Below are 13,190 nucleotides of genomic sequence, written 5' to 3'. Positions count from 1 at the left end.
ATCTTTGAGTTATACAAATTACCCCTCAATTTCAGTCTCAGTCCCATCTGGAATTCTCTTACTTAAAGAGTAAATAGACCATTTCTGAATCCAAACAAAGTGGGGCAAAATATACTGTTCAAAGTTCTGTCAATAGGGGCATTACTCTCTGCTGCTGTCTTTATTGGCCATCAGTGAACGGGGCTTTAATGGCACTTTTGGTTTGGGGCAGCGTATATTATGAAAACATCTAAAACCAGGCTAAGTGTTTTTTCTTTCTCAGTCAACTGATGACAGGATTAACTCCTTGAGGTCATAAGTATGAGTTGAAGGAGAAATGGCACTGCAGCAGAGGTTGGTGTGTGAGGAGTATGAGAAAACACACATCTTACTTGCACATGTACCTACCTAAGCTGGATCTCTTTTGCACCACCATCTCCATGTGACCTGCATGCCCAATCTCATGGCAATGCATAGATAACATCCAGGTAATTACAGGAAGTTCAGGTTGCCTGGTCATGTGATGTCCTATGGCTAAGACCCAGCAGCAAGCTTATAGCTCTTTGTCAAAGGATAATAATTATCTGCAGGAGGGGATATGAATTTTTTTCTCAAAACCTTAGAGGTGTGTGCTGTGATTCTCCTATTGTACTTGGCAGAGACTTCACACTGCTGCAGACATTTTGAGTTCATTGGATCTGGTGGCCCAAACTGAAAAACAGCTTGCACTGCAGCCTAGACTTGCTACAGAGCCTTATTTTGCTGTAGTCCCCAAACTCTCAGTCCTATGGGTTACTTAGTAATTGGGCGGCATGTGTTGCCTCTAATACTCAGAATAGCCTACCAAGCTTTCATGCCCCCCACCCCTTCTAGGGTGATACGTGGTTGTGGTGCAGCAATGTGTCATCAGAGGTTATTCTGACATGCTAAAGAGCACTGGACTCAGAAATGTCACTGAGGTGGCCGACCCCTGACTCTTCATAGGGTCTACCTCCCGCCCTCTAGCTCATAAAGCTTCAGAAAGACATTTGTAGTACTTGCTACTTCCTACTCTTCAGAGTGGATTTGCATAATGCTATCAATGTCGTGGGTCAGGGTGATGTTTTATGCAATGTCAAGATGATCAAGATCTCTGCAGACTGTGTGATGGCTGAGAGCAGGTAAGCTGACTTAGCATGAAGCAAGGCCCTGAAGGTGTACTGGGGACTCTGTCAAGGGAAAACACTGCTTTTGGTGGTCCTAGTAAATGGTTAAAATCTAAGCGGGGAGGGGAGAGAAAAGCATTTTCCTTATCTGGTTCAAGGAGCTGGGTAGATTCGTTCCAGTGAAGATACTACATCTGGAAGAGCTACTTCAAATGAGTCACCCTCTGATCGGCACTAAAATAATGTCGTCATGCTTTAATTTCCATCTGCCTCCTGCACAGACCAAATAGATGAGTTAAATGGAGATGTAATAGGAATCAACACTTCTGCATCAATCAAGTGTTTGATGATGGTAATAATCGCTCTAACCACTCCAATGACATTCTAGTCTATTCTTTCAGTTTACTATCATGGTAGGGAGGAGAAATTCCAACAGCCCCCCTAGACTCTTTATACCCTAATGACCCTTAGTCTATAAATGAGGGAGCTAACATGGGGACACACCTGTTGCCTACTATGTCTTTCCCAATTATACATTCTGGAGCTGGGGAGAAAACACAGATCCATGAGCCCACTGTGATTCAAACTTGGCCTATAGCTCAATCAATCACCTGACCCCTATAAATCCCTGCTTCAAATGTTGGAGCCTCAACGTTTGGGTCTCTAGCAGTTAGCATCAATGAGAAACGGTATCTAATAATCCCCCCAAAATCTGGGTGTTTCCATTCCCCATTTACACATTCACTCTAGAAAATGGCCACTGGGTAACCAATAGCAGTGCTGCAAGGTCTTTGCTCAAAAGAACCCAGCCTTCCCTTAAATTGAAGGGCTCTGGGCCTCTGAACTCATTTAGATCTGGAAACTGAATGAGAGGCTATAGCTATCCTCCTGAGAGATGTGATTTTATTTTCACATATTTGACAAATATGTATTGACACATCCTACTCTTAGTACACTCTTAGTACATACTATTAGTACTCTTATTATACTTTTTTTTTTTTTGCCTAGTACACTGCCACAAATATTATGAAGGAAAACCAATGATTTAGTCAGATTTCACAAAAAAATGTAATTGTAAAAAGTACTTCAAGTGGATTCATATCTAGTATTACTGATAAAATTTATGTCTTGAAATACCAGCTTAATGAAGCCATCTAATGGCAAATATTTTAAAATATCTTCACCATTCTTTATATTTTGGGTTTTTTTCCTATGTGTATTTTATAATGTATAGTAGTAAACCTATGTATTTTATAAGCATACATTTATAGGTATACACAGAAGTTCTTTCACTGACAAGGATGTATATTATTCAGAGGCCACCAATCTAGGATCATATGAGAAATCAGTTCCTAAGCTCAGTCAAGACACTTCTTTTGCCTTTATTCCTAGTTAGTTCTGGATCTCAAAACATATAGACAAATAGAATTATACTAAGTTATTATATTTTTTTCATTTATATCTAAACTAAGAACTCTTAAGAAAAGCTGTAGTACAATGACATATTTTTAAACGATTTTAAAGAATAGGAACTATTCATCCTATCTACCCATGAAAATATATTAATTAAACCTGTCAAATCACAGACAACTTGCTTTAGCAGGTGCAGAGACATAAAATACTGTCTCTTAACTATGCATAAATAGAAAACAGGAAATCTTACTTGTGAAACTTAGATGCTCTGAAGTGGCTTCGTTTTAATTTACATACCTGTGGGGATGAGAAATGGCTGTAGGGCTTCGAAAATGTAGGGAATACAGAATCCTGCCCAAACTCAACTACAAATACTTTTTTGAAGTGTTCTTAAAAAAACAGTGGTTTTCAGAAACACTACTTTTTAGTCTGGCAAACTTCAGAGTTCAAAAGCACATGAACTCCACTTTCATCCCCAACAAGGCTAGTAGCTACCCTCTAAAGTAGAGGTTCTCAACATTTTCTTTTTGCCAACTGCAAAATGGATTATGAGCACATGTGTACACTCCTATGGTGCATGCCCCCTTTCCTAAGTTGTACAGAGAAAAATAAAGCAAAAAGCACTTAAGGATTTCCGGGATGGTGTTAGGAGGACACTATTCACAAAAGAATTGTACAAAGATATGAGATTCTTCTGTTAAAACATTTTAAAAGTAATTTATAAATATATAAATTTATATATCTGATGAATCAGTTTTAAAATAATAAATATTATTGTAATACATTGTATTTTTAATATTTTAACTTAAAAATTACTATTTTATAAAAATAAGTTGACTTTCCTAGCTCTCCAGTTCAGATACTATTAATAGGTGACCAGATAGCACTGAATAAATATAAATATTTTCGTTTTCTGGACCCAATTTCAATGTGTATTGCGGGTTTAGTTCTTACACATACAAGCAGTGCCCTGCTGAACATTTTTTTTTTTTTTTTTTGGGTGGGACACGTGTAGGGTGTCTGTTCATAGGAAGGCCACGCATTTTGTGCCCCTTTTCACAGAGAGCCCAGATTCCTGTTGGGTGTGTTATAAACAGAGGAGCCATTTCTTCAGGCTCCCTGCTCTGAGCACACCCCACCTGCTGAACATTTTAACAATTCAACTCAAGTCTGACAATATCTACCTGCAGATAGTATTAGATTCCACAGGTTAAGGGTTCAGTCCTTCAAGACTGCCACCTCCCCACCCCCCATACCCACCCACACGTCAGACTCGTACGGGCTGTTACTTGTGCTTCTGACCTCTGGCTATAAATCAGAAGGTCCCACAACACTTTTCTCCACTAAATTAATTTCCTAGAGTGGCTCACGAACTCAGAGAAACATTTTACTTACTACATTACATGTTCATTACCAAAGGATGTAACTCAGAACAGCCAGATGGAAGATGCATAGGGCGAGGTATGGGGAAAGGGCAGGAGCTTCCAAGCCCTCTCCAGGTAGGTCACTCTCCCCAATCTCCACTTACTAACGTGGAAGCTCTCCAAACCCTGCCCCTGTAGCCCTGTAGGGTTTTAGAGAGGCTTCATTACATTAGCATGATTGATTAATTCCTGCCCCTCCCTCTCAATGCAGAGGTTGGGTGGGGTGGGGACAGAAAGTTCCAACCCTCCAATCCACGATTGGCTCCAAAGGTAACCAGCTATCATCCCTCAGTATTTTTCAAAACCATCTTACTAACGTAAGAGACACCTTTAAGCTCTCATCACTTGGGAAATTCCAACAGTTTTGGGAGCTGTGAGCCAAGAACCATGAACAAAAACCAAACATATATGTACTTATTATCAATCATAATAAGCCTTGTTAAAGAGAAATACCTAAAATTAATTCATTTTAGTATATTGAAAATATCATCAGTGTACATTTCACCTACATTTTGTCTACATTTGATTTGGTAATCCTCTCACCATTCTTTTTCTTGAAGATTTCATTATTTACAAGAAAGCATGCAAGTGCGGGGCGGTGGTGGGCAGCGGTGCACAGGGATGGGGAGAAGCGGACTCCATACAGAGCAGGGAGCCCTGTTGCAGGCCTCCATTCAGGGACCCTGAGATCATGACCTGAGCTGAAGGCAGACACTCAACCAACTGATCCACCCAGGTACCCCCCTAACTCTCATCATTCTTGACAATTTTTTTTTCCCTCACAGAAACTCTAGAGTTATATTCACTTTTTCCCAGTGTCTTTGCCTTTTTAAAAAATGTTCCTGTTAAGGGGCATCTGGGTGGCTCAGTTGATTAAACGTATGCCTCCAGCTCAGGTCATGATCTCAGGGTCCTGGGATTCAGCCCCACATAAGGCTCTCTGCTCAGCAAGGAGCCTGCTTTTCCCTCTCCCTCTGCCCATTGCTCTGCCTACTTGTGCTCTGTGAAATAAATACAAAAAATCTTAAAAAAAAAAAAAAGTACACATTACTTTAAAAAAGAAATGTTCTTGTTAAGAATTTAAAACAGAATCATGAAATATCAAAGCTCTAACCTGGCTTGCTAGGTAATACAACCTGTGTGATTCCTAGTGTCCTTAAGGAGGTAACTTCAGCTTCCACCCAAAAAAGCTTCTCTTGAATTCAACTGAAAATGTTTCTGTAAAAATGTAAATGGACTCAAATTTAAGAAAGATTATTTTAGCCATCACAAGAATTTGTTCATGATGTACTTCATACCTGATCGTGAAACCCTAATGATAAAGATTCTAAACCACTACTCAAAGGTGTCACAGGTAGCCCAAAGTCAGAATCCAGTTTTCCAATTTTATACTTCAATATTACAGCAGAGAAACATTGTAATTTTGAATTGAAGAATAACTCAAACAATTGGGGAGATGGCTGAAAAACAAATTTGATTATTCAATTCCTAATAAAATCAGCTCTTTAGACATTTTATTAAAAAATTTAAAATATATTTACTACATAATCTGTTAAATTCTGGTAACCCTTTAAACACCTTTTAAGTAACATTCAAAGCCAATCTTAAAGAGACTGTTATTTTGGAATTTTTGCTATTGAATTTAACATTTGCTTTTAAGAAAATCATCCTCCTTAGTGGACAAATGCAACTAAAAAAAATTAAGAGACTCTCTAGGGGAACTGAGGGACATGATCTTCAATCAAGAATTATCTTGCGAGGGGAGCATGGCTGCCTCAGTCGGTAGAGTTTGCAACTCTTGATCTCAGGGTTGTGAGTTCAAGTCCCATGTTGGGTGTAGAGATTACTTAAAAATTTTTTAACAAGCAACTATCTTGCTAAATTATTAGTGCAACAAATATGAGGGTAAACAACACTGGCTGAGCCTCAAAAAATGTTACTTCCTACAAAATCCATGCTTCACTACAGCAAAAGAGAAAACCAAAAAAGAGTAAAACAATGAATCTAGGAAACAGAAATAACAAAAGCAAATTTCTGGATAAGGGCAAGAAGTGCATGGATGACACGTGAGCAACATACGCGGCAGAAAACTGTTCCACACTGGAGGACAGAGGACTTTAGAAGCATCTCCAGGGTTGAGGAATTACCACATATCATCATACAGAAAATTTTAAGTTCCTTTACAGAGTTAAGTCAGATGCTTCAAGAAAATTAGGACAGTATAAACTTCTGGAATAACAACAAACTGGTGTAAGAAATAAATTCAATCATGTCATGGCTACTTGGGTCAATGGAGAACAAAGTTTACAGTCATAATAATGAAAATACTTTATTTGGGATATATAAAGACTGAACTATTAATATATCAGAAAAATTTCCACTTTCTAGTACAAAGTCAAATAACTGATGAACCAAAAGGTAGCAGTATATTCATATTATTTAGAACTATAAATTCTACAACTGCTACATGAATAAAGAATTTTCCTCTACGAATGTGAAAGGATACAACCTCTTGTCACAAAGGTTCTGTATGACTGATTTTTGACACTATTTGCATATAGTGTTGGGGGGTAGGGGCAATGGTGAGACAGAAAGAGACAACAGTTTTACACATCAAAAAATAATCTCCAGGGGCACCTGGGTGGCTCAGTGGGTTAAGCCTCTGCCTTTGGCTCAGGTCATGATCTCAGGGTCCTGGGATCGAGCCCTGCATCAGGCTCTCTGCTCAGTGGGGAGCCTGCTTCCCCCACCCCCGCCACCCCCATCTGCTGCTCTGCCTACTTGTGATTTCTCTCTGTCAAATAAATAAATAAAATCTTAAAAAAAAAAATGGCTAAACCCATCTACTCTGGTTTTCTTTTTTCTTTTTTTTCCTTTCCTTTCTTTCTTTAACAAATTTTAGGCAAAGGCTATGGGTCAGTATTTATAAAACTCACAGTCTTTTACTGTAAGTACTTCTATAGTTTTAAAAAGAAATTTGTTTTTCATATTTTAATGTCTTTAAAAGTACTCAAAGAATTCATTCATTATTGTTCTGCTTTTCAGAAAGTACTTTTGAGGTAGATCTGTTCCGGATTCTTTTTCTTTTTCTTTTCTTTTCAGAGGCAGATGATTCTGGGTCCTGTGTTTTCTTCTTTTTCTTCAAACAGCTAAGAGGATTGGGGCCACTTATTTTCTTGCGTTTTTTTCTTCTTCTCTGTTCCTGGTTTTTCACTAAACCTTGTTCTTCTTTGAGTTGCTTGATACTTTGTTTCTCATGCACTGAGACAAGCTGACCTGACTCTACTGCTTTAACAAAGGCAACTGTTTTGGGAGAAGGTTTGTCCAAGACTATAGTGTTCTGAATAATAAACATGAGAGGAACTCCAGGCTTTTTCTTTACTTTCATAGACAAATTCTGATCCTATTAAAAGGAAAAATAGAATTGTTCAGTTCAAATATGCCAGTCAAATAAGATGCCTTAAATAGTGAAAATAAAAGAGATCGCCAAGTTTTACTTTTCAAATCAGTATGTCTCACTAACGGGAATACACTTTATGACTTAAAAAAAAAAAAAAAAGACGACAGACATGAAATCTGAGCACAGTTAAATGCCAACAAAGGTGAACTGGACTTACAATATTCTAGGACCACAAATTACAAACTAAGGCAAAGGTAAGTATGTTAGGCAATGTTCCGTATCTTCGAAAAGGGTTAGGAATTTTAACACAGGTTGCAGGAATAGTAACAAAGTAAGAACTGGCTGACTCAGATTCTGGAATTAGCTCTGCATCTAACTGTGTGATTTTATAATTCTAAAAGTGTATTTAAGCAAATCTGTATGTACATGCAATTATTGGATAATATCAACGCTGAGAGTCTCTCCTACCACCCACTCCTCTGCCCTGGATCTTTAAAAGTCTACAACAATTCCTTATTGGTAGCACAATTTCAAATAATATGAAACATGACTTTTTGAGAAAAAATATGAAATACAGGAACACAAGAAAAACACTGATGAATATAGAACATAAATTTTTTGCTCTACTTATTTTCCCTTTAAGAACCCTGCAACATACAATCATCTCTTTGTCAATAATTTTATTTTTAAAAAAACTTAAGAAAAATCAAAAGCTTAAGGTTCTTTCCTCAAATTCTCCAATGACAACTGCTTTTATCGACTGCAAATTAACTTAAAAGTCTGCATTTTAAAAAGTCAAAACATTTTGACAATGCACTTCCACCTAAGTTTTCCTGATTATATGTGGCTCCAAATGAAATATAGATAGAAAGGTTAAAAAAAAAAAAAAGAGGGGCGCCTGGGTGGCTCAGTGGGTTAAAGCCTCTGCCTTCGGCTCAGGGCATGATCCCAGGGTCCTGGGATTGAGCCCCACATCGGGCTCTCTGCCCAGCGGGGAGCCTGCTTCCTTCTCTCTCTCTCCCTGTCTCTCTGCCTACCTGTGATCTCTGTCAAATAAATAAATAAAATCTTTAAAAAAAAAAAAAAAAAGAAACATAGATAGAAATGATTAAAAGATTAAAATTGACTCTGGTTTTAAAAGCAGTATCACCTGTGTTGCCACAAAATAGTGATGAGGATTTCCCTCTTCAACCATGGCCAGTAGACATTCTGATCCACTCACAGCATTCTTGAAATGGGGACAGTTTCGGACTTGGCATTTTTGTGCAATCAGTTTTGCCCCATATAAGTCTTTTCCCAACGTTTCTAATTCTTTTAACACACACCTGGGGAAACAATGTTATTAGCAGCTCACCATTATAACAGATACCTGTCAGTTGTTCACATAAAGCAAGTACTAAAAAATTACCCAATTTTGAACAAATTAAAACTATACCATTACAATCTGAATTAGTCATATGTTGGCCCCAGTCATATGATATCTATTTCACTCTTTAAAAGACCTGGAAAATACAACCACTGAGTAGAAGGAATAATAGTTAAAATTTACTGAGCATTTATTATGTGTCAGAGAGCATGCTGAATGTCTTTGTATAACTACTCGCTTCAATCTCAAAACAGCTCTAGTTAGGCCCCTTACTTGAAAATTATCCATATTTTAGAGCAACTCATTCTGAGAGATTTCAAGTAACATGCTCAAATACAGCTAAAAAGCACTAAGCCAAAATGTGAATCCAAATAGTTGACAACAGATGCCTTGTCCCAAACTTTGTGGTATATGCTTCTACTTCAAATACATTGGTACACCTTTAAACTATTTTCAGCACAGAAAAGTAAAAATGTTCACGTCACCAGCTTAATAACAATCACAACTTCCTTTTTCACTCTGCATTTTCGTACTAATATAAGTCAATGCTTTGCAAAGTGTCAGCTAAAGACTACCCAAATCAAAATGACACAGCGATAACTGCATAATTTCTACTCCTTTCTCATCCCCAAATCTGCACCTCTTGAGGAGTCAAATATCTGCCTTCTAATAAGCTCCCCAAGCACTTCTTCCATGAAAGAAAAGGAAAGGAAAGGAAGAAAAAGGGAGGGAGGAAGGGAGGAAGAAAAGGAGAAATAAAGAAAAAATTATAAATACTGAGTCAAAAATTTCTTAGGCTCTAGCCAGCCCTTATCAGACTCTACCTTGCCTCACTCCCTTTTTCATTCGTTTAGCTTTTGTTCAAGAAGAGAGACTCTGCTTTCTTAGTCATCAGTTCTGAACTCTTTTTAGGAGTTTCAGGCCCAAACTACCAAGTATTTATTGAATATTTCCTGCGGATGTACATCAGCTCTTCAAATTTATGTCTAAAATCAAAGTATTTCCCTGCCTCCAAACTTCTCCAGGGCATGCGATCTCTTTGAATACATGAACTTCCCAGAAGCTGGGCCTAAGTCAGAAATCCTAACTGACCTTTTCTTCATCACCCCTACCCCTACCCCATCAGCTGTTAGAGTTCTAACTCTAACTCTCGGCTGTTGTTATCTGTCTCATAATGTCTCTTTGCAGAACTCTTGAGTTTCTCTTTGAAGTTTCCTCTATGAAGTTGGGGCTCCCATTACTTCTGGATTGGACAACCACCAAATGAGTTTGCCTGCCATCACGCTCTTGCTTCTCCAACTTAGCCCTCACACCTCTGCAGTTAGCTTTTCTAAAAGACAGCTGTTGGGTCTGATAGCATTTCTCTCTTCATTATGCACATCAAGAATTAAATAATATGCTTTAAAATAAACCATCAGTAAGATGTGTGCTGGGGGTGGTGGGAGTGGATAAATGAAACAAGACTGGACATGTCAACAATTCCAAAAGCTGAGTGATAAGATATTTCATTATACTACTCTACTTTTGTGTATGTATAAAATATTCTGGAAGTTAAAATAACTTCTTTAGGGAAAAAATGCTATAGAGTATAATTTCATGCAGTACTTCCCAAACTTTTTTTGTTATAGCACTATATTAGAAATGTTAATATTTTGGGGCACCTGGGTGGCTCAGTTGTTAAGCATCTGCCTTTGGCTCAGGTCATGATCCCAGGGTCCCTGCATCAGCTCCCTACTCTTCGAGAAGCCTGCTTCTCCCTCTCCTACTCCCCCTGCTTGTGTTCCCTCTCTCGCTGTGTCTCTGTCAAATAAATAAATAAAATCTTTAAAAAAAAATGTTAATATTTCTCTGGCACACAGAGGTAAATGAACAGGTTTTGTGTAGCTGTAAGTGATGAACTCAGGGCACAAGTCAACTAACGACTTGTCCGGCAGCCCTAAAGGCTAAGGGGATAAAAAACCATAGGATAAAAAACAATGATTTTGAGGTGCTACTTGAATATGGAAAGCTCTTCACGGAGCAATACTATCGTGAGAAAAGCAGGGCAATGATACTGTGCGCCCAGTAAGAGCCCATTCCTGTGTGTGTGTGTGTCTGTGTGTGTGCGCGCGTGCGTATATAGAAAGAACTGGATGGACGTTACAGCACGTTGACAGTGGTAATTCGTTGGTGTGGTATTATGGGTCATTTTAATTTTTTTCTATTTTTTTAAAGTAAATAAGCTACTATGAGAATGGGGACCCCTAAGTTTCTTAGCAGTTCACGTTGTTGAGTTTTTACCTTCTTCCCAGCTTCACTTCCAACTACATTCTGTGCTCTAACCTCCTTTCCAGGCATCTGACAGCTCCATTTCTTTATTCAAGAGGCCTCCACAAGTCACTTCTACCTTTTCTGCCATTCAAAATAGTCCTTCCCCTCAGAACAGAAAGATGAAAACAAAAGAAGAGAAAGAGAAAGAGTGAGGGAGGGAGGAAGAAAAGGAGAAATAAAAAATTATAAATACGGAGTCAAAAATTTCTTAAGCTCCAGCCAGCCCCTGTCAGACTCTGCCTTGCCTCGCTCCCTTTAGTCTTTAAGAAGACTCAAAAGTTTAAGAAAAGCTCCAAAGTTATCTCCTTTATGAAACCTCCCATGATTCCATCCTCCCTCCTATGTCCAGGAGGCCCCGTCTTAAGCGTTCTCACACCGAGGGAGGCACAACACACTGGAGTCAAAACACACCCATGGAGGTTGACTGACACACTGTACTGGCCGTGAGGGCTGGACGTTTGCCCTGGTCATCAAGTTATCCTCAGTGGCTAGAGCGCTGCCCGGCATACAGCTGGTGCTTAATAAAGACAGCCGAATAAACGAATGAGCACGGGCAGAGGTCTTAACCTCGAGTTCTGAATGCTCTTCCTGGGAATCGAAGATGTTCGCTCACACAGCCAGTTGTGAGGCTTGAAAAATTTTCGTTCACACTAGAAAAAGCGAGGCAAATAGGGAGCAACCATTTAAAAGGGGCAGGTTTTGGGGTCGCCTGGGTGGCTCAGTGAGTTACGCCTCTGCCTTGGGCTCAGGTCATGATCTCAGGGTCCTGGGATCGAGCCCCGCATTGGGCTCTCTGCTCAGCAGGGAGCCTGCTTCCTCCTCCCTCTCTGACTACTTGTGATCTCTGTCAAATAAATAAATTCTTTAAAAAAAGGGGGGGGGCATGGAACACTGGGTGTGGTGAAAAAATAATGAATACTGTTTTTCTGAAAATAAATTTAAAAAAAAAAAGGGTGGGGTTAGGTCTTGGATACTAGCAAGGGCTCTACATACACGGTACCTCGTTTGATCCTTCCGGCAACCTTTTGAGGTACGGTCTCTCCCTCACGGAAGAGAAGTCCGCTCGGAGATGAACTGGCAGGAGATCACAAAGCGGGTAGGACTGGGACCTAGATTCGAAGCCGGGTCGCACTAGAAAGCTCATCTGGGCTCATCTGCCAGGCCGACGACGGGAAGCGCCGCAGGACCCTGCACTTTCTACCCACGCCGCAGACGCCCGCCAGACCTCCTCAGTGCCCCCCACTCCACTGTCAGTTCCTCCCGGGTGGGGCGTTCTGCACGCCGCGGCCTCGCCTCCACCACGCCCGCAGGATCCCCGGGCCTCCTCCCCGGACCTCCTCTCCAGACCCGCCTGGCCCACCTGGTGGTGCACAGCTGGGTCTCCCCCATGAGGTAGCGGGGCAACTGCTCCCGCAGCTGGATACGGCCGCGCAGCGCCGCCTGACAGAAGGTACCGTCCAGCAGGATCTGGTACGGCTCGCGAACTCCGAAATTATTGCGGAAGAAGCCGAGATGCTTCTTGGCATGTTTCTGCCTCGTGATCTTCATGCCTGACTTAAACGGACCGACGCAGGGGGTAGTAGCGGCCGTCTACCTCACCGCCCGCTCCTGCCGGAAGTAAAGTGCCTTTGCCCCCGGAAGCAAACGCCCCCATCTGCCGGGCCGCCCTGGGGACGGCTGGCTCAAACGAGCGCGCGCTTTAAGGTGCGCGCCTCGGGGGCGGTGCTTGTGCCTGGCAGAGCGCAAGCGCTATCAGATCCTAGCGCTATCAGATCTCGTTGATCTGATAATCAACGAGAATATTGAACCTTGATACGCTACAGACATTATTCTAAGAAATTTCCCATATACTATTCCCTTTCATGTTTACAATTCCCAAATGGGGGAAAGAAAGAGATCAGAGTAATTGGACAACTCTGAGCAGGTCTGTCCTAGTTGCCTTCCCTCAAAGAAATTAAGCACTTTTGCAAAGGGCACGTGGGTCTTTAGTGTTACAACTATCACTGGAACCAGGACTGAAGTTAAGGGCTGCCTGTAGTTCAGATGTTCTTGCTACCCACCCTCCATAAGAACTGTTACTGAGTGCCAAACTTAGGGCAGAAGGTGGCACCATTTTGCATCTCCTCCTCCCCCTAAGACCATTCTAAATCACT

General features: G+C 40.5%; 1 protein-coding gene and 1 non-coding gene across 2 annotated transcripts; both read right to left on the bottom strand.

The window, feature by feature from the left end:
- Positions 1-3,544: 3,544 nt before the first annotated feature.
- Positions 3,545-3,674, bottom strand: LOC116575614. The gene has a single exon (XR_004279871.1). It is a non-coding gene; the product is annotated as a small nucleolar RNA SNORA11 (small nucleolar RNA).
- Positions 3,675-6,833: 3,159 nt separating this feature from the next.
- On the bottom strand, positions 6,834-12,679 carry UTP23 (UTP23 small subunit processome component). The gene is made up of 3 exons (XM_032316598.1): positions 12,398-12,679; positions 8,512-8,686; positions 6,834-7,364 (listed from the first exon to the last, which is right to left on the bottom strand). The coding sequence occupies exons 1-3, from the start codon at positions 12,583-12,585 to the stop codon at positions 6,981-6,983; spliced, it is 747 nt and encodes a 248-aa protein (XP_032172489.1). The 5' UTR covers positions 12,586-12,679; the 3' UTR covers positions 6,834-6,980.
- Positions 12,680-13,190: the final 511 nt, after the last annotated feature.

The sequence above is a fragment of the Mustela erminea genome, chromosome 16 (assembly GCF_009829155.1).
Source record: "Mustela erminea isolate mMusErm1 chromosome 16, mMusErm1.Pri, whole genome shotgun sequence".
Taxonomy (NCBI): domain Eukaryota; kingdom Metazoa; phylum Chordata; class Mammalia; order Carnivora; family Mustelidae; genus Mustela; species Mustela erminea.
Note: the sequence above shows the minus strand (reverse complement) of the source record. Positions and strands in the feature narration are given on the sequence as shown.

Excerpts from the sequence above, each read along its gene's own strand:
- UTP23 (XM_032316598.1), bottom strand. The coding sequence starts at position 12,585 with ATGAAGATCACGAGGCAGAAACATGCCAAGAAGCATCTCGGCTTCTTC. Across the intron at positions 8,687-12,397 it reads ACCCAGCTGTGCACCACCAG|GTGTGTGTTAAAAGAATTAG; the intron begins GTGGGCCAGGCG and ends TTGTTTCCCCAG. Across the intron at positions 7,365-8,511 it reads ACTATTTTGTGGCAACACAG|GATCAGAATTTGTCTATGAA; the intron begins GTGATACTGCTT and ends TCCTTTTAATAG.